Raw genomic sequence first — 21,493 nt, 5'->3', positions numbered from 1 at the left:
AAAAGCTAAAGACTAAAGGGCAGGAGCTTGTATTAAAAGAGGATACAAGGCACTGTCGGAGCAGGACTGGTCATTATATTGGTCGACGTTACTCTGCATGAGCACAACTTTTGTTCAGCAAGTTCCTCACTCACTCACCTTGTGACTTCCCTCTGCTGCAAAACAATAATAATAATAATGCAGAAAAACTTATGTTAATTTAAACTCAAACAAGATAGTGAAATGGTCTGGACACTGTCTCCAGTCTCAGTTTGTTCAAACTCAGCAGTGCAGTCATCAGTCTGTTTGTTTGCGAGCGGATCCAAGAGCTGAATGAACAAGTTGCCTCCTTCAGTATTTGGTATTCAGTAATGATCAAGAAGTGCCCTACGATCAGGGACAGCTACCAGCCTTTTAGGAATGGATGAACATGCTCTATCAAGACTCACTTTTGCCCTTTAGGCCAAAAACGAGCCTCTTTTTTAACAGGAAAATGCACAATAACAAAAGACTGCACAAAGAGACTCCTTAAAGCAGCAACTGAGAAATGGGGCCAAGGAGAAAAGAGGCTCCAAGTGCCATCCAATACAAGCCATCTTTGTACTGCAGTGGTCTAATATAACAGCTATTTATCTAGCAATTGATCATGAATTATGATGACTATTCATCATATCTGAAATTGGTAATAGTAGTGAGATGTGACGTGGCTCTGTTATTAATTTGATGAAGACTCCGTGTTGTCCCGTAGCACAAGGAGTGTTAGTGTCGAGTCAGAAAAAGAGTCTTAATGTTGGTCTTCCGACACTCAAGTCAGTGCTCGATTTTGGAGAAAAAAATAATAACTATGAACTGTAGCAGATAGTGTGTGCAAATAAGAAGCATTGCATACATCTGCTTATAGATGGAGACGTCTTTTATAGTGTTGTTGTTGCATTATACACGCATCTCAAAGTATTAGCACATTTCCAAAAGTTTTTCTAAGAAATGACAGACTATAAAGTACCCCTGACACATTTCCTTAAATAAGCCTGCAAATTGTTGTGACTTCACATGTTGGAAGCTTTTAAAGGACGATTTGCTAATATGATATTCTCTGTTCTTTCCAGCACAAACTTCCAAAAGAGTATGATATCACAAGTATCTAGGCTCCGCTATAAGCCGACTGGCGACCACTCAGTCAAGAGCTTGCCAGCTTAGCTTTCCATAACGCAACCATTGACTTGTTCTTCATTTGGTCATTCATGTTGTCAGAAAGGCGCATTGTGTCCGATCGGCCTTATGTCTGATCGGACCTTAGGTTCAATTGACAAGGACGGTGGACCGAATAAATTAGTACTTAGATCTAAATCCCATCTGCGAGTTGCAATGGATAATTGTTCAGGTGGTCTGATCGGGCCCTCACGTCCGACCGACGTTATAAGGCCCGCTCAGCCAACCTTGCCTAGTCAGTAATTCTAGGTCCATCTGACCTTGCGACTTTGATCGTTTGACTTTGAATTCCACGTCAGTTGGTCCTTGCGGTTTTGACCCGCTTTTTGAGGGACTAATCTTTATCATTGTATCACAAGACTTTCCCTTAAGTCTAGTCGAAGAACGCTGAAAGTCCGACTGATTTGAAACTTAGTATTTTTGTAACTCTTATTTCCAACCAGGCATTTTGCCATCTGGGTCGTCGCTCAGCTCGAACGATTACTGCCCTTACTTACAATCCTAAGGAAACTCATTTCTGCCCAATTGGGAGACTCCGAGGTTGACGTCGATTGGATCGAATGTTAGAGACACTTAGCTATTCATTATCTCTTTTTTGATTTTTTTTTTCTCGAGCGGTCTCCTATACTCATAGTGTCTTTTAATTGCTACTAACGTTATCCTGATTTCTTAAAAATTACTCAAATCCTTTGCCATTAATGCAAAATATGTCGAACATGTTTTTTCATTATACGTCTGCTGATTGTTTCCATTCCTCATTAATGTCACATGTGATTGACTGCCATATGTAATACTTTCATGCCTCCAAATGTTCGATGTGACAGGCAACTGTTGGGATTCAATGTGATTGCTATTTTTTGAATTTTGACGGCCTAGATCAAGTTTTGTTTTACTAAACCCTTGATCGGACAACTCTGAATAACCGACGACATGATTTTTAAGGCCTTCGTTTCTCCTCACACTGTGTTGCCCTTGTCTTCGTTTTCATCTGCTCCTTTGCTCTCTGTCTCACATAGCCAGTAGTTCTCACCCAGTAAGTTCTCTCTTTTTTTTTCTCCTTTCGATCTTTGATCTTCATCTTTCTTTACATGACACACTCTCCTCCTTCCTCTTGTTATCCTCGAACTGTGGTACACCTCCACATCGTCAGATATTAATGGTGATGAAGTAGATTAAATGAAAATGACTTACCACATTCCTTATGATCATACGCTTACCATTCCATTTGCCTACGATTGCCCCCACACCCCTCCTAAAGGCTTTCTAACTTTTTTCAAGGACCAACTTTACGCCGACCTCCGTTTCCCAATCCATCCTTTTTTAACGAAAGTTTGTAGATACTTTCATATTCCGTTACAGCAACTAGTACCTAACTCTTTTAGGTTACTGTGTGGAGTAGCAGTATTGTTCCATCTTTATAGGATTTCCCTTAATCCTCACATTTTTTATTATTTTTATTACCCTAAACAATCTGAACGGGGGCATCTTCTTCCTCCAAGCCCGGGTCGGCGCCGTGTATTTTGATAAGATGTCCTCCTCCAACAAGTGTCAAAAGTCTCATTACTTCTATGTCCAACTTCCCAGCCGGGCTGCCTTCTCGAGCGGGTGGCAAATGCAAATACCCAATTCCTCTAAGCTAGGAAAATATCGATGGGAGTCGACCTACATCCAAGCCGCGGCACAACTAATCGGCATGAAATATCACATACACAAGTTGTCGCTGGAGAGTGTTTTGTATATGTTCGGGTTGAGTCCCGTCCGCGCCCTATTACCCTGCACTTTTGATGAGTAGCCTTTTCTTCCCTTATTTTTTGATCTAGCTGATTTTTTTCTCTTTTTTTATAGCAAAAGTGATGTTTAGGGCGTTACACAGTGGCTCCACTAAGTTAACTGATGAAGAGATGGAAGCTCAAAGAGTTACTGAGCTAGAGAGCTATGAGCTATTGCCGGTCGGAACCTCAAAAGCACCGACTGGTGAAGAAGAAGCGAGTAGAGTAGCGGGGAGTGATGCTGCTACAAATACTGGGGAGCTACCTCTCGAGCGGCCTTCTTTGGTGCCTGTAGCAGTGACTTTGGAGTCCATGACTTTCGCTGAGCCCTTGGTTCAGCGTCAACGCCGTAACAGACTCCGAACGAAAGCTGCTACCCGCTCGACAACTTCTGTCCCCCAAACTTCTGTTGTCACATTCATGCAGTGACCAGCATCTGAACGGGGTGAAAGCTCCACTTTTGCCGCTCCCGAGAGAGCAACGGGCGGACCAACTCCCCCATCCTCCGACCAGATGCCATTATCGTTCAACCCATTTCTTATCTGCTATCTGTGCCAGCCGACCCCTTTTCCACCATTCGCTCCACTCCAATATCCAAATACATGGGCAAGGCTAGCTTAGAGCCAATTGGCTACACTTCGCACAAGCATGTAATGGACATCCTAAGATTGCCAACCGATGAGTGGTGCTACCCTAAACTAGAGGAGCCACGTGCCCCTGAGCATAAGATAAGGATTCAGGGTCCCTTAGCCCATACCTGAGTGGAAGCCAGAGCCAAGGTGGCGACCATTCCCCTTGATGAGTTGGCCAATCGATTTAGCCAAAATTCCATGGGGTAAGTAAGTTCATGTAACAATTTAAATAATTATATTTTCCACTCAGCTCGGCTTTAATTAATTTCTTTGTGTACCAGTTTTGGGTGGACGGCTTGACTCTTTGCTAAAGGCTAGCCTAGTTAGACCATGAGCTCAAGCAGGCGCAAACCTCGGTCGAGGATGCAAGCACTTCAAGTCCTTGATCGAATGCTTAACTATAGAGGTTACCCAATTGAAGGAGGACTTGGAGAAATAGCCTAAGCAACTCCTTGGGTCCGAGTGAGCATTGACCATGGATTTGGACATTGGAGTAGAACAAATGGTGGAAAAAGGGCCCATCAGGCCGGCTGGCACAAGTAGCAGATAAGAAATGGGTGGGCGCGATGGCATCGAACGGTGGCTCGGATAGGGAGGGCGTCCGATCGGAGAATAGGGGAAATATGATTCTGTCCAAAATCAATAAAGGCGGTGAGCTGTGACGTGGCTCTACTGCTAACTCGATAAAGACTTTGCAGTGTCCTACAACACTGGGAGCATTAGTGTTGGGCCAAGGAAGGGGTCCCTTGCATTGGTCCTCCAACACTCAAGTCAGTGCTCGATTTTGGAAAAGAAAGTAGTAACTATGAACTGTAGCAGATAGCGTGTGCAAATAAGAAGCATCGCATACCTTTGCCTGCAGATGAAGACCCTTTTATAGTATCATTGTTGCATTATGCATGCATCTTAAAGCATTGACACGTTTCTCGAAGCTTCCTTAAGAAAGGACAGACCATAAAGTGCCTCTAACACTTCCTTAAACGAGCCACCAAATCGTTGACTTGACAAGCTGGAAGCTTCTAAAGGACGATTTGCCAGCGAAATATTCTCTATCCTTTCTAGCACAAACTTCTAAAAGAGTACAATATGACAGGTATCTAGGCTCCGTTATAGGCCAACCGGTGGTCACTCGACCGAGAGCTTGCCAGCTCGGCTTTCCAGAATGCATCCATCGACTTGTTCTTCATTCAACCCTCATGTTGTCAGAAAGGTGCATTGTGTCTGATCGGCCTTGTGCCCGATCGAACTTTAGGTCTGATCGGCTAGGATGGTGTACCGAGTAAATTAGTACTTAGCTCCAAATTCTATCTGCGAGTTGCGAAGGACAGCTATTCGAGTGGCCCGATCGGCCCTTAACGTCCGACTGACGTTGCAAGGCCCGCTTGGCCAACCCTGCCTAGTCATTAATTCCGGGTTCGATCGACCATGTGACTTCGACCTCCATGTCAATTGATCCTCCCGTCTTTGACCCACTTTTTTAGAGGACCCATCTTTATCACTGTATCAACTAGGAAGAATAGAATGCTACTTTCTTCCTGTATTTTCTAGAGGCTTGAATCTTCGAGTGTTCAAGGAATTGAATTATAGTGGAATATTTTCCTACAACTCATAATAAAAGTCAGATCATGAGTAAGAAACAATCTTGAAGCTTAACAAATGACTTGAAGATTTGGGCACTCACTTAGGCTCTATTCCTTTTAAAATTCGCAGTTGCAACCTGCCAAAGGATTCAAGTATAAACACATCATGACATTTTTTTAATCCAACACAAAAGCACCAATTTAGCTATACTCTTATTACTGCTATATAAAGGGTCTCTAAAATAAACAAGACTAAAAAAAAAAGACATAGATGATGCTAATTATAATCACTTTACATGAATCTTTTAAATATTGCCAACACTTATACTACTACTAAGGCCAATGAATCAACTGATGAACTTTGTATTATTTATTTTTTATCTTTCCTAATAAACAGAGCATATAATGTACAATTTTAGGAAAATTTGCAACAGGATTGGATGGAACATAAGGTCTTCTGTCCAAAAACAAAAAATCTAGTGTGTCCTTGAGTTATTATCTTCTCCCCTGAAAATTAAATGATAAATATACTTGAGAAATAGAGTTAGTTTTTAGATTGTACTGAATATTTTTGTTCCTCACAAAGATTATGGTATTTTTTATACAATAAAATAAAGATGAAAAGATTAAATACCATGAGAGGCTTGAATCATCGAGTGTTCAAGGAATCAAATTATAGTGGAATATTTTCCTACAACTTAATAAAAATCAGATCATGAGTAAGAAACAATCTTGAAGCTTAACAAATGACTTGAAGCTTTGGACATTCACTTAGGCTCCATCCCTTTTGAAATTCACAGTTGCAACTAGCCAGAGGATTCAAGTATAAACACATCATGACATTTTTATTAATCAAACACAAAAGCACCAATTTAGCTATAATCTTATTGCTACTATATAAAGGGTATCTGGAATAAACAATACTCAAAAAAAGATATATAGATGATGCTAATTATAATCGTATTACATGAATCTTTTATATATTGTCATCACTTCTTCTTCTTCTTCTACTACTACTACTACTACTCTACTACTACTACTACTACTAAGGCCAATGAATGAACTGATGAACTCTGTTCATTATTTATTTTTTATCTTTCCTAATAAATAGAGCATGTAATGTACAATTTTAGGAGAATTTGCAACAGGATTAGGTGGAACATAAGATCTTCTGTTCGAAAACAAAAATCTCGTATGTCCTTGAGTTATTATCTTCTCCCCTGAAAATCAAATGATAAATATATTTCAGATATAAAGTTAGTGTTTTAGATTTTACTGAATATTTTTGTTCCTCACAAAGATTATGGTATTTTTTTATATAGTAAACTAAAGATGAAAAGATTAAATATCACGAGAGCTTGGAAGGTGAATGACTCTGGAATCTACAGAAACTACTGAACAAGTAGGAAGAGGAAGAAAACAAGTCTGCTCTCTATCTTACCAATCTCAGATGCTTGTTACCATGTCTTTCCTGTTTAACTAATAGAACAAAATTCAAAGTCAAAGTCATATGGCCTGCATGGTCTCTTCACGTTACATGTTTGGTCTGATCTTATCATTTAGATATATTTTACTTGATTGTGATATTAAAATTTATTTTTTAAAAAAATGATTTTATGTTTGATGGAAAAACATAATCTCCTCCCTCCTCTGGATTAAACTAATTTGGCGAGCTAATTGAGTAAACTAGTTGTCATAATCCTCTTCTCCAAGTTGAAATAACCACGGGAGCCAATTGAATAAACTTGTTAAATTAGTCGAGCCAACCTAACTAACCTGTCTCAAATTAATTCACTTGGACCGACAGATAAATCTAGATTGAATTGACTGAACTGACCAGAACAATCAAACCATCTGACTCAAAGTCGTCTGATCCTTTTTGCCAATCTAGTTTGTATCCTTAAACATTAGTGAATAGAGAATAATTGACTAATAAAGTGACTAAAATAATTTTCCTGAAACAAATGAAGTTTTAGCCGCCTAATTAGTTACTGCATCACCATCAACTCATCAAGGTTGGTTTGGCCTATTCTATTTGAATGGAGCGCAGTCTGGACCGTAAAGATGGACCACTCTATTTATTGGTAGGATCCTATAGACCCTACCTCTTATATAAATTGGGTTCATAGGATCCCACCAATGAGTGACCCTGATCCAAAAACGGACCAGAGGTACAGGAGCGGACCAAAGGTACAGGTCCAGAGGATCCCATCCCATTTGAATGGTCTAAAACAAGGCAAGAAGTCTGAGATTTTACTTCACACCCCAAAAATTTTTTAAAAAAAATCTGAGATTGTTAGTCAAACGAATTGAATGCTGTGTATAAGTAAAAATGAGGACTATTTCAAGCTATGTCAAGTGGATGTAAGATATAATTCATATTCAATGGCCATGAGTGATTGATTTCTTGGGACTGTGGAAAGTATCAATAGAACTGAGACAAGTGCTACCATGGCATGGGTTGAATTAGTAGGTTCTGCTAGTGTTTACTTGAGCAAAATGTATATGTATTCTTCATTGCCCGATGCTCTGATTGAAGTATTGAAGACCATACCATAATCTTACAAAATGTTCTCTTCCACCTAAGGGGCAAATGATGAACATACAAGAGCAAAGATATTAAATCCATGTGTGCTACAAATATTTAGTGACCAAAATCCAAAAAAACTATCGATTCTCTTGTCATTCAAACTACTGCACAGAACTGCAAGTGCGTTTCTACATACTGAGGTGGATACCATGTGATAGAAAGATTTATATGATCATGAATATAATCCTAATCAAAGAAAATACGTCCGTCCATATATGATACCAGCTTCAACAGCTTGCATAGTTAACTATTTGGATAGACAAGTTTGGTTATTCGGTCTTTGCAAATCTTCCCCTTATCCTAGGTTGATTGTCGGCAAGAGCCTTCCTGCAAGCATACTGCAAAACGCCCCAAAGTTTATCAATTTCTAGAATTTGTGTTTGACTGAAAGTTATAAACAAATAGCTACATTTGCAAGCACTTCATGGGCTCAACACCCAAAAATAACTTTTTATTGTGGTGCCAATGTAGTTTAGACTAGTGATAGCATACTTCTTCACGATGACAAATTTATTTGTTACAAAAAATAGCAGTATCAACTGACAGATCAAAAATCTTTTCATTCTTGGTTCCAATAAGGAATTGCCTTTTTTGCTGTGCGGTATCCAAATTACAAGGAAGACATGGCACACTTTTTTCAATCTAATAATACAGTGTTATGTTCAGTTAAATGTCTTTAGTTATTTAAAATGCTGAAATTTTTTACTTGTATAGTTATCTTCACTTTTATTCTCTTATCAAGTTTGTTGTGTATAATCCTCATATCAATTATTCTAGTGTAGGGTACTCCAACTTTCAAGGCTTTACTTACTTTAGAAGGAATTATAAAGGGCAAAAAAAATTTAAGTTCGCACCTTTATTTGTCTGGCAAAGTTTCTCTTACTCTTCTTCTCCCTGTATCTGGAAAGTTTTTGTAGTCGCTGTTCTGTCTTATCGATGGAAAGGAGTTGCTCAAATGAAGAGCATGCAGTGGTTGTATTTCTTGAGTTGGCACTTTTACTGCCAAGATTCTGACAATAAAAAGTAAAAAATAAACGATCCTGCCCATATCGGCATACATCAGGTACAAATTTACTACAAGTGACATATCTCGATGAACTAATAACAATCTCAGGGAAATTCTCCATTTCTCAGAGGGAAATATTCATTAGTCTTTAAGACACGGTAAGATCAAATCCTGTACTAGCTAAACCTTCATTACTTCATAGCCAAACATTGAAGAGATAAACCATAACCATGAACAAAAATTAAACAAGGAAAATAGTCAGAACACTGGAAGTTTACTCATACCTCTATATCTCCTTCGCTGCATGCTCTCTTCAAACCAAGTGCAGCTTCAAAATCCAATCCTTGGAAATCAAGGAACTCTGGTCTCCTAGTTGAACTAGGAATCCATTCTAATGAGCTTAAACAATCAGAACTTGCACTTTTATGAATTAATATTTCTTCACAATTAGCTTCTTCTGGAGGTGGAACTTCAACTGTTTCGAATGCAGGAATCTTCACTTCTAGGAGTTCAGAAATTGTCTCTTCAATCTGCGACTTATCAAGAATTGTTCCTTCTGCACAATTAATTTTTTTGGAAGGTGGGGGAACCTCAACCATTTCAGCTAAAAGAATCTTCACTTCTAGGAGATCAGAAATTGTCTCTTCAGTATCTGATTTCCCCATAAGGTCCTTCTTGCATTCATTGTAAATGTCACTCAGATGATCATTTTGGGTTGACTCTATATCTGCAGCCTTGATGGTTTCTGTGATGACATGTCCACCTGATATAATGGACATGGCATTAACCATAGGATCGAGTGCAGGATCTTCCAAGATAGGTTCTGGAGCGTTGAAAAGATCTCCTTCTCCTCCCATATCATATTCCAAAACAGAGAGAGCCTGTACCATATTGGCCTATACAAACAGTCAACAAGTGAACTATGGAAACAGTTTATATTAATGTACATACTTTTGTTTCTAATAAAAATAAGCAGCTCTACTGTGTTTTTCAACAGTCATTTTAAATGATAAGCTCATAAAAATCGAAAGATATTTCTAGGATGGCCATTAAGATAATTGTATTGATTTCCAACAATTTACTTCAATGGTTCCACTTTTGATTATAGTGTTTCTTTTTTTCTTTCAACTTGACAAAAGTTCCCATTTTTTCTCTTAGCAGGCAGCCACAATCACAATCACATCTCTATCTCATCTTTGAAGCTAAACTAAATATTATCCTCAAATTGAAGTCAAAAACTAAAATGTTTGAGCAGATTTCACAAGTACGTATCTTTTCTTTTTAATATAGGATCGAGTATTGTCTAATAAATAAAAAAATTTCCAGTTTCTTTGCTTTCAAAGAATTTTGTCGACTTCAACCAAGCAATAAGTACTCTTCGATCTCAACCTTCCCGATCTTTGCTTTCAGAAAGTCCTCTTCGGAACTTCCCAAGTGGCATGCACTTCTTCTTGATCATCTTTCAAAATCCAGTAACAGTCCCAACAAATCAAACAACCTCTTTTAGTATTTTCACTTTTCACCCCACAACCCTCAGCAGCCGATCCAAATCTCCCCAAACCCTAGCATATTCCTCGACCGGACCCATTCAGGCCACAGTAAAAGCGAGATCGGTTTAACCAGAAGGAAAAAATTACCATGTTGCGCGAACCATCCTCGACGCCGACGCAGAATCGGGGGGAGAGAAAGCCCTCATCGGAGAACGGCACGTAGGAGCTGTGCCCGCTACTGTAGTCATGGAAGAAGCCGTCCGAGAAGCCCAGAGGCAGCTGAAGCCCGGCCTCCGCATGCATCTTCGATCTCTCTTCCCTCTAACTTCTCTTCGATTACTTCGCTCGTGCTTCGCGAATCCTCTCCTCCTCCTTCGCGAACTGGAGGAAGAAGAAGCAAGAAGAGACAGTGGCTGGGGAAGAGACAGAGGTCTATTTATAGAATACTTGCCTCTCCTCTCTTTTCCCCCCTCCTGTCTTCCAAAGTAAACGCATGCAAAATATAAACTTCGATATAATTAAATTTTAAATATGCTAAGATAACTTTATTAAAGTCATAATGTTCATCATTAACTTAGCGTAGTGTTTAAGATGGCAACGTATATAAATATTGTATTATTATTTTTTTGTCTTTATCAACTTCGATATTGACATTTATTGGTCTGGTGCCACCTCATGATAGGCAATCAAGTGATTGATTGAGGGAAGCAAATAAGGACAACAATTCAATTCCAATGTGCCTATCATCAACTTCAGTTCATTGCTGCTCAATAATTGTATCAATGTACTTCCAAATTTTACAAATATTCATTCTATTTTAAATGAATTATAAAAAAAATTATTTCCTTTCCCGTTTACCTTTAAAGTCCGTAAAAAACAATACGAATTACTAACAATGGACTATAAATTAATTTAATAATTTATCTTTTTTATATAATTTTAAAGTAGACAGTAAAAATATCTGAGATAAACATGACTATTTTTTTTACTATCATATAAATAATTATTGGTACTTACATAAATATTGCTCTAATAAATTTTAAAGTCAATTCTCAACGAATATAAAATATTTTATTTGACGTATGATCTCTCACATATAAAAGGGTTATTGTACTAGGGCAAAGATCTTTCATGATTTATGTTAGTATAATTTTCCCTATATCAAGGTTCATCAGGTTGACTAAATTTGAGTTGACTCAAACTTGAGGCTTGATGTTTAAATTTTGATGTTTGACAATATATGGAGATTGATGGTCAAAGGTTAACCAGAAGTCAAGTAAGTCAAGGTTGATTAGATATTTAACTGGGAAATCTGAATTGAAGGTTAGGTATGGACAAGTCCAACGGGAATATTGATAGAAGATGAAAATTCAAGTGGGTCAATGTTAACCAGACTCTTGGTGTGGAAAATCTTGATGAGTGAAGTGAGGTAGTGAGAAAGTCCTGGTGAGTAAAGCCAGATAGTTAGAAAGTCTTGACGAGTAAAGTCAGACAGTTTGAAAAATTCTAATAAGTGAAGTTAGGTGATGAGAAATCCTAATGAGTGAAATCAAGTGGAAAAATCTTAGTGAGTGGAGTAGGTGATAAAAAGTCTTGGTGAGTGAAGTCAAGTAAAAAGCTCTAGTGAGTAAAGCTAGGTAGAGAGAAATCATGGTGAGAAGTCAGGTGGTGAAAAGCCCTGGTGAGTGAAGTTAGGTATGTGAATCCTGGTGAGTGGAGCCAGATGGAAAAATCCTAGTGAGTGAAGCTAGGTGATAAAAAGTCCTGGTGAGTAAAGCCAGGTGAAAAACCCTAGTGAGTGAAGCTAGACAGACAGAAATCCTGGTGAGTAAAGCTAGGTGGTGAAAAACCCTAGTGAGTAAAGCTAGATATATGGAAATCCAGGTGGGTCAAGGTTGATTGGACATCTGGTGTTTGGAAGTCCAAGTAGGTCACGGAGGACGAGAGACTTGGCATGAGACGGTAAATCCAAGTGGGTTAAGGTTGACCAGACATTTGACATGAGGAGGAAAGTCCAAATGAGTCAAAAGATTGACATGGCACTTAGTGACGAAGTCTTAACAGATCAAAGTTAATCAGATGTCAGGTATGAGAAAGTTCCAACAGGTCATGGTTAACCGGATGTTGGGATTGGAACCCTCGACTCGTGTTTGGAGAGATAGGGTTGGGCAATGCCCAATCGATCTATCGATCAACTGGGAGCTTCTCGCAAACACATACAAGGTTTCCCAATCGATTAACCGATCGATTGGGATACACCAAAGCTAATCAATTGGGACACGACAATCGATTAGGTGATCGATTGGGAAAGGTTTTATAGTAAATATAGCGAGGCAGCCGGAATTGAGTGGTCAATCAATTTCGGATCTTCTGCGAGAACACAAAGGCATTCTGAATCGATCAGTTGATCTATTTAAGCCTCCTCAATCGATTAGTCAATCGAGTGGAATATGACCGTTGCGTAGGTTGTGAGCTTTGGACGGCTGTGATCACTAGGATTTGACATGGCAATTGATTGAGACGGGCCCAATAGATTGGGAACCCTAAAAGCACAGATATAAAAGCAACAATGAATTCAGAAACGACAGATCTCTTCTCCGCAGCTCTTCACACAATCTTCTCTGCTACTATTCGCCGGACCTTGAGATTTGGAAGATAAGTGTTGTTACACTTTCTAACTAGTCTAGAAATATCTACAAACTACAAGAGATTAAGCAAGAATGTTTTTATTTGTATTCTTGTGTATTTACTTTTTATTTTGAGTTGTATACTTGTGTGAGTTTGTACGAGGTTTCTTTACCTCCGAATTGTTCCGAGAAAGAGTGCATTTCATAGTAGAGAGTGTGCTTGGGTGTAGATCCTTGAATTACTCACCTCTTCTTGAGGTGGATACTAAGTAAATGCTCGATGACGCCTCCCCCCCTCCTCTAGCTCTGGAGTATCCCAATAATTTACACCCTTCTAGAAACTGTGAGGGTTGTCATGGAGGGACCGCTAAGTTAATGATTTTATCTTCTACTCCAATAATATTTAAATAATTAGGGGAGGGGGGATCAGTAGACTCCCATCATTTATAGAATCATCAGATGGGCATCCCTACCCTGGTGGCTTGGCTGAGTTAGTCATCACAAGATAAAATTGTCAAATCAAGCAAGAGTTGATTCCCGATGAAGCCGGAAGAAATACCTTCTCATGTGATGATGTACTTACTTTCTTGATTTATTTTCCTATAAATGATTGTGGGGGATTTGAGGTATGACCTTTTGCTAAATTAGATGGACGTTCCATTTCAAATGAGTGTTCTATTTAACACAAACGAACAAAAATATCATTATATTATTTGATCATTTCAGAAATTAACAAGTAGTTTCTATCATTATTATTCATTACATAATTATATTTCAAATGAACATGTAATGAACATATATATACCTTTATTACTTAGGGAGAGCCTAAATCCTAACCAATTAGGTTTTAAGATATTGACAATTTATATATTAGTTAATTATATAATATGATCCTGTCCGAACGCTGAATCAACGGACGCTGGGCACGTGGTGCTTTCCGATTGCTGACGTGGGTCTTCGACTGGTTGCACGAACCTCCAGTGAACCTGCACAGAAGTCGGGCCGGGAAGGGGTTCCCGGCGGCGACCCTCCGACGCTCAAGTCAGGCAAGCTAGCAGTCAAAAAAGTGGCTCCAAAAATATCATAATGCGTACCTCCGGAGAAGTATAAGGCTACTTATATAGGGCGGTGAAAGAGCTCACGCACTCCTATCGAGGCGAACATGTGTCCTTAGCCCATACCTCGGTATGTGTTTGTCAGAAAGCTTACCTGACACCATACTGCTACAGTCCCGACACGTCTTCGATGGGACAACGGAGCACCTCATCACCAAATTTGGAGTATGACCTCGCCATAGGACTCAACAGCTGTCATAAGATGTTCCTTGTCCTTCTCTACCTACCACCCGCCGGGCGTCCGTCCTGCAGGCTAGACGGGGAGTTCGTCCGGCCGGCACTCATCTTACGCGCCGCCCGGCCGGACGACATTCACATCACGTCCGGCCTGCCGTGTGCATCGATATGCTGGGGAGATCTTCGGTAAGGTGCTATGTAGGGACTGTTAACACTATGTTACCTTATGTCTTCGGTCAAGCATGACTTCCGCTCGGCCCCTCGTTACTGTTCAATCGAGCGCCGGAATCCCGACTCCTGTCGGGGCGCCTTTTGCCATCGGTTATTCATCGGTCGGCCGCCCGGGAGGTCGACCCATCCTTCTCCGGTCGGCCGCTCGATCCGTCTCTCTCCGGTCGACCACCTGGCCTTTTGACTTCCACGTGGCGTTGACCCCTCAAAATGTGGATCCCCTGTTCTATCCGTCGGATCACTTGCCTCCCCCTCAAATCTAGTCGAAGGAGGCGAAGTCCGACTGACTGGACTGTCGATCTGACTGAATAACGGCCGCTACACTAGTCCGCTCAGCCAGGCATAGAGATGCTCATCCGGTCGGCGGTGTCTTGCTCGTGCCTTGTATTCCCTTGAAATCCCTACCAAATCCTTTCCTTTACTGCCAATCACGTGCGCCGCACACGGTAAGGGGTGCTCATTAAATGTGACCCGTATCCTGCTGACACGTGTTGATCCTGCTCTTGTCAGCGTATGGCGGTGGCGTCACCTCCGATGGAACATCCGCCGTTTGAAACGAACGACCAGATGATGGCCTCGTTTTTCACGACCTGAATCGGATTGTGAAAGTTAATCGCGACCGTCATTATAAAGCTCCCGACTTCTGCTCTTCGCCGCACTTTGGCTTCATCGATCCCAGACGCCTCACTGCTCCTTTCTTCTCCGGCGACCTCGCTTCTCCGACGACCTCAAAGCCCTCTGCGACTATCTTTTTGCTTGTAAGCCTTTCTTTTCCTCGATTCTTCGCTCCTTTTATTCCTGTTAGTCACCTCTATCATTCTGCCCCCTTCTTTCCTGGCTTTATTTCTTTTTCCTCTCATTCCGCGTTCATTCCCGGCCCTATACCATGACTAGTACCTCACAGTCGACCGGCGGCGCTCCCGGTCTCTGGTACACGACCATGGAGAGCCGGTTTGACGAGGAGGACGCACTGCGCCTCGCTCGGACTTATGACATCCCTTCCGACCATCATATCGTAATAGCCACCCCCGCCGACCGGCCACATGAACCGCCGCCCGGCACTGTCCTTTTCTTCCGAGACCAATTTTTGGCCGGGCTACACTTTCCACCCCATAAGTTTTTCTTGCAAGTTTGTAATTATTTTTGCATCCCGCTCGGCCAACTAGTTCCTAACTCCATTAGGCTGCTGAGCGGGGTGGTAGTCCTCTTCAAATTGAACAACATCCCATTAGACCCCAAAGTGTTCCATTACTTCTACTACCCTAAGCAAGCCGAGTGGGGAACTTTTGTTTTCCAATCTAGAATAGGTTTCGTCCTTTTTGATAACATGCCGAGCTCCAACAAACATTGGAAGGAGCACTTTTTCTACGTGCGTTTCCCCGAACCACCGGCCTTTCGTATCAAGTGGCAAACGACGATGCCAACGCAACCGGAGCTCGGCAAGTTCAGGGGCGATCCAGCCTACCTTCATGCAGCCGACCGGCTGGTCGGCCAGCGATATCACATTGACAAGTTGCTCCTCCCGGGAGTTTTGTATCTGTTCGGCTTGTCTTCCATCCCAGCCGACCTGCCTTGCAGCATGAGTAAGTTCTCTTATCTTCCCGTTTCTTTTGTTCTAACTGATTTATTCTTTGCTTCTGCAGCTGAAGTCATGTGGCGCGACAAGGCTACCGAGCGGCTGAAACTGAGAGCCGCTGAGATCGAGGCGGCCAAGAATAAGGAGGTCGCCGAGCGGGGCTTGGCTTCAGCTGATCCGGCCGGCGAAGAAGGTGAGGGGACTCAGGATGCCCCCGAAGCCTTAGACGCTCCTGCTTCTCACGACGAGGTCGCGGGCGACATAGAACCCTCAAGTCAAGTCGAGGAAGAGGGTCGTTCGGCCGATGACGTTCCCCTGGCAACTCGGAAGCGCAGACGGCCAGAGTCAGCGTCTATACCAACTCCATCTGATGAGCCACAGTCCGAGCGGGGCGATGAGGCTCCAATGTTATCCGGGACAGTTTCTGTAGAGAGTACCCCGACGCCGCGCGGCTCTCCAAGGGCTACCTCTGAGGTGCCACCCTCCAGTCCTCCCCGAACACTGTGGCGTCTTAAGCGGTTGGGTGAATGTCCTTCTTCCTCCACCGGTGGGCCGTCCGGTAAGGCCGCTGCTTCTCAAGGCGATCCGAGCGGCCCAAAGTCGATAAAAACCGTCCTACGCCTCCCTTCGGAAGAATACATGGCGGCCGTCGATCGGCCGGTGGTCCCCGAGCAGCAAATCACACTCACGGGTCCTCTCGCCAAGGCTTGGGAGGATGCCCGGCTCAGAATTGCCATGCTGACTCCTGGGCAGCTCGGCGACAGCAATTTACAACAGGCGACCGGGGTATGTTCTTTTGCTTTGTTGGTTATTGTAGATCGAATTTCTAAGTTGTTCATATCCGTTCGCAGAACTGGGTGGAGCAGATTGCCATCAGCAATCGATTAGCCGAGTTGGAGGACGAGTTGAAAAAACTCAAAGCTGCGGGGGACAACAGACAATCGACGGCCGCTCTGGAGAAGGCCAAAAGGTTGCTGGAAGCCGAACGGGGTAAGTCTTCCGGCTTGACGAGCGAAGTGGCACGCCTCGAAGCCTTAGTCAAGCAGCGGGACAAGGAAGTAAAGACTGCGACCACCCGGAAGCTTAAAGCCATCGAGGACATGGATATGATGAAGGTTGAGAACCGGGGGTTAGAGCAGCGCGTGAAAGACCTGGACGCCCTGCTGAAGACCGAACGGGATGGCCGCTCGGCCGACCAGGCTAAAGCGGAAGGGGCTCTGGCAGATCTCCAAGCGGCCCTTGACACTTCCGGAGCCATTCTTAAAGAATATCAAGACGGGGAGCCCGGTCGGTTAACGGAAGCGCGCAAAGCATTCGTCCGCTCGGATGAATTTGGTGAAAAGTTCAGCGACAAGCTGTCATTGACTTTTGAAGAGACGATCAAAGTGGCGGTGGACTACATGAAGACCAAGGGCCACATACTCGCCGAACTGTCCGTCCCCCCAGAATTTAGCGACCATGATGGGCTCCATCCCCGACTCTCTTTTTAATTTCGATGACTGTGAATGAGGGTCTGAAGCTTATTTCAAGTATCTACGATCTTTTGTATGCTGGCCGCTTGGGACAAATGTCATAAATTTTGTCTGTCCGCCGCTCGGCATGAATGAATTTTTTTCTTTTGTTATTTGTTTGCTTGACCAGCGTCCAATCTCTAACTCTCATCTCGGTCATAATTTCCCCGCGTCAAAGTAAATTTTGTAAAGGAGCCGCCCGACCATACGATGGCTTCATTCTCACTATTACAGCCGGCCCGATCACCGTTCGACCCTTTCAACCAAGGACCACGCATAGAGCCATTCGTCCGACGGCCTTACAGGCTCCGGTTGCTCATCTTTTAACATTGAATTTTATCATCGGAACTCGACTACCTTCTGGTCGGAAGGTTTATAGACGCCGATCCGTCTCTCGATTTTTAACGTCGGAGCTCGACGGTCTTCCGTTCGGAGGGTTTATAGACGCCGGCTTGTCTCTCGATTTTTAACGTCGGAGCTCGACGGCCTTCCGCTCGGAGGGTTTATAGACGCCAGCTCGTCTCTCGATTTTTAACGTCGGAGCTCGACGGTCTTCCGCTCAGAGGGTTTATAGACGCCGGCTCGTCTCTCGATTTTTTAACGTCGGAGCTCGACGGTCTTCCGCTCGGAGTAGGGCTGTAAACAAGCCGAGCCGAGCCGAGCTTTGGGGTGTTCAAGCTTGTTTGATAAGATAACCAAGCTGAGCCGAGCCGAGCCGAGCTTAAAATGAACCAAGCTTTTGAAATGAGTGTTCAAACTTGGCTTGGTTTATTTTTTATGAGCTTGAGCTTGTTTGAAGCTTGGCTTGAGCTTGGTTCGTTTAGATGTTATCAAGCTCTCAATTCAAGCTTGGCTTGAGCTTGGTTCGAGCTTGGCTTGAGCTTGGTTCGAGCTTGGCTTGAGCTTGGTTCATTTAGATGTTATCAAACTCTCAATTCAAGCTTAGCTTGAGCTTGGTTCGAGCTTGACTTGAGCTTGGTTTGAGCTTGGTTCCTTTAGATGTTATCAAGCTCTCAATTCAAGCTTGTTTAATTGTTTGATTGATTATTAAGATTGATAATTTAAATTTATTTATTTTATTTTATTATTTATTTAGCATATTGAAAAGAATTTTATTAATAAATATTGTTCGTGAATATTGTTCACGAACGTTGTTCACGAACGTTAACGAGCTGAACACATATGTGTTCAAACTTGTTTGTTTAGCTTAACGAGCTGTTCAAGCTTGTTTGTTTAATTAATCTAATGTATATTGAACGAACATAAACAAGCTCTTACCAAGCCAAACACCAAGCTTGTTCACGAACGCTTGGTTCATTTACAGCCCTAGCTCGGAGGGTTTATAGACGCCGGCTCGTCTCTCGATTTTTAACGTCGGAGCTCGACGGTCTTCAGCTCGGAGGGTTTATAGACGCCGGCTCGTCTCTCGATTTTTAACGTCGGAGCTCGACGGTCTTCCGCTCGGAGGGTTTATAGACGCTGGCTCGTCTCTCGATTTTTAACGTCGGAGCTCGATGGTCTTCCTCTCGGAGGGTTTATAGCTGCCGGCTCGTCTCGATTTTTAACGTCGGAGCTCGACGGTCTTCCGCTCGGAGGGTTTATAGACGCCGGCTCGTCTCTCGATTTTTAACGTCGGAGCTCGACGGCCTTCCGCTCGGAGGGTTTATAGACGCCGGCTCGTCTCTCGATTTTTAACGTCGGAGCTCGACGACCTTCCGCTCGGAGGGTTTATAGACGCCGGCTCGTCTCTCGATTTTTAACGTCGGAGCTCGACGGTCTTCCGCTCGGAGGGTTTATAGACGTCGGCTCGTCTCTCGATTTTTAACGTCGGAGCTCGACGGCCTTCCGCTCGGAGGGTTTATAGACGCCGGCTCGTCTCTCGATTTTTAACGTCGGAGCTCGACAGTCTTCCGCTCGGAGAGTTTATAGACGCCGGCTCGTCTCTCAATTTTTAACGTCGGAGCTCGACGGCCTTAAAGGCTAATTTTAACACAGCCGCTCGGCGAACATATTAGTCATCCTTTAAATCATTTTTGCTTCCTGCATTACAAGGGCATGAGCGACTAGAATATACATGAAAATGAGTTACATCAGTGCACCTTTCACCTAGCTCGATAAGGTTGGAGATGATTCGCGCTCCAAGATCGGTCCAGCTGCCGCCCGTCTTCATCCTCCAAATAGTAAGCGCCCGAGCGGAGCTTTTCGATGATTTTGAAGGGGCATGCCCAAGGAGCTTCTAGCTTGCCGACGTCGCCGACCGGCTTTACTTTCTTCCAGACATGATCGCCAACCTGGAATGATCTGGGGATTACGCGCCGGTTGTAATTCTGCTTCATTCTTTGACGATACGCCATCAGCCGGACGGATGCCTTGACTCTTTCTTCCTCGACCAAATCCAGCTCCATGTTCTTCTGCTCGGCGTTGTCCTCATCATAATTTTGGATCCGAGTGGACTCAACTCCAACTTCGACAGGAATAACCGCTTCGCCGCCATACACCAAATGGAAGGGCGTGACGCCAGTTCCTTCCTTCGGGGTCGTTCGGATGGCCCATAAGACGCCTGGCACCTCATCCACCCAGCTTCCTCCCATATGATCGAGCCGAGCGCACAAAATATGAAGAATTTCCCGATTGGCTACTTCGGCTTGACCATTGCTTTGGGGATATGCCACGGACGTGAAGTGTTGCTTGATGCCATAACTTTTGCACCAATCTTCGAGCAACTTTCCTGTGAATTGCCGCCCATTATCGGAGATAAGTCGACGGGGGATGCCGAACCGACAGATGATGTTCTGCCAAATAAATTTCTTGACCATCTGCTCGGTGATCTTGGCTAGCGGCTCGGCCTCCACCCACTTGGAAAATTAATCAACCGCCACCAATAAAAATTTTCGCTATCCGGTTGCCATAGGAAACGGACCCACAATATCCATTCCCCATTGGTCGAACGGGCAAGAGACAGTAGCGGCCTTCATTTCTTCCGCCGGTCGGTGAGAGAAATTATGATACCTTTGACAAGAAAGGCACGTCGCGACGGGCGGAGCGGCGTCTGCTTGTAAAGTTGGCCAGAAGTATTCGGCCAGCAGTATCTTTTTAGCTAGTGATCGCCCGCCCGGATGACCCCCGCACGATCCTTGATGCACTTCTTGAAGGATGTATGCCGCATCTTCTGAACTCACGCATTTCAGAAGCGGACGGGAGAAAGCCTTCTTGTATAGCTGATCTCCAATGAGCGTGAACCGACCGGCTCTCCTCCTTAGTAGCTGGGCCTCATCCCGATCGGACGGCGTAGAACCCGAGCGGAGAAACTCCATGATGGGTGTCCTCCAGTCGCTCGGAAACGTGAGACCCTCCATACGGTCGATGTGCGCCACCAACAATACTTGTTCAATCGGCTGCTGAATGGCGACCGGCGTTATTGAGCTCGCGAGTTTGGCTAACTCATCGGCCACTTGATTTTCCGCTCTGGGTATCTTCCGAACAATGACTTCTCTAAAATTGGCTTTGAGCTTCTCAAAGGCTTCAGCGTAGAGTTTGAGCCGAGCGCTGTTGATTTCAAAGGTGCCAGAGAGCTGTTGAGCGGCCAACTGCGAATCCGAATAAAGCGTTACCCGACCGGCTCCCACATGCCGTGCTGCCTGCAAGCCGGCTATGAGGGCCTCATACTCTGCTTCATTGTTTGTAGCTTTATAATCCAGCCGGACGGATAAGTGTTTCTTTTCTTCTTGAGGGGAGAGCAACAGTATTCCAATCCCGCTTCCGAGCCGAGTGGATGACCCGTCCACAAATAATTTTCACATAGCTTCGGGCTCTGAATTCTGCACCTCGGTCACGAAATCTGCCAAGGACTACGCTTTGATTGCCGAGCGGGGCTGGTATTGGATGTCGAATTCACTCAACTCCGTCGTCCATTTGATGAGTCGCCCGGACGCTTCTGGATTCAGTAATACTCGCCCGAGCGGGCTATTGGTTTTGACAATGATGGTATGCGCCAGGAAGTA

The 21,493-nt window shown here is 43.5% G+C and overlaps 1 protein-coding gene across 4 annotated transcripts; it reads right to left on the bottom strand.

Annotated features, from left to right (window-relative positions):
- Positions 1 to 1,922: 1,922 nt before the first annotated feature.
- LOC121998770 lies at positions 1,923 to 10,674 on the bottom strand. 4 transcript variants are annotated; one of them, XM_042553820.1, is made up of 5 exons: positions 10,403 to 10,674; positions 9,050 to 9,661; positions 8,614 to 8,769; positions 5,271 to 5,306; positions 1,923 to 5,188 (listed from the first exon to the last, which is right to left on the bottom strand). In XM_042553820.1, exons 1-4 carry the CDS (start codon positions 10,556 to 10,558, stop codon positions 5,271 to 5,273), a joined length of 960 nt encoding a protein of 319 aa, XP_042409754.1. In that variant the 5' UTR covers positions 10,559 to 10,674; the 3' UTR covers positions 1,923 to 5,188. The 4 variants fall into 4 exon arrangements, with proteins under 4 accessions (XP_042409754.1, XP_042409755.1, XP_042409753.1 ...); XM_042553821.1 differs by lacking the exon at positions 1,923 to 5,188 and having other exon boundaries at positions 5,270 to 6,389; XM_042553819.1 differs by lacking the exons at positions 1,923 to 5,188; positions 5,271 to 5,306 and adding an exon at positions 7,726 to 8,097 and having other exon boundaries at positions 9,050 to 9,646.
- Between the last annotated feature and the right edge of the window lie 10,819 nt (positions 10,675 to 21,493).

This window comes from Zingiber officinale, chromosome 6A (assembly GCF_018446385.1).
Source record: "Zingiber officinale cultivar Zhangliang chromosome 6A, Zo_v1.1, whole genome shotgun sequence".
NCBI lineage: Eukaryota > Viridiplantae > Streptophyta > Magnoliopsida > Zingiberales > Zingiberaceae > Zingiber > Zingiber officinale.
This window is presented reverse-complemented; position numbering and strand designations above follow the sequence as displayed.

What these genes read in the sequence shown, in the direction of transcription:
- LOC121998770 (XM_042553818.1), bottom strand. Translation starts at nt 10,558, where the DNA reads ATGCATGCGGAGGCCGGGCTTCAGCTGCCTCTGGGCTTCTCGGACGGC. An exon ending in GCAGCGAAGGAGATATAGAG is followed by an intron (nt 8,770 to 9,049) that starts GTATGAGTAAAC and finishes TTTTATTGTCAG; the next exon opens with AATCTTGGCAGTAAAAGTGC. An exon ending in ACTTTGCCAGACAAATAAAG is followed by an intron (nt 8,098 to 8,613) that starts GTGCGAACTTAA and finishes GGCGTTTTGCAG; the next exon opens with TATGCTTGCAGGAAGGCTCT.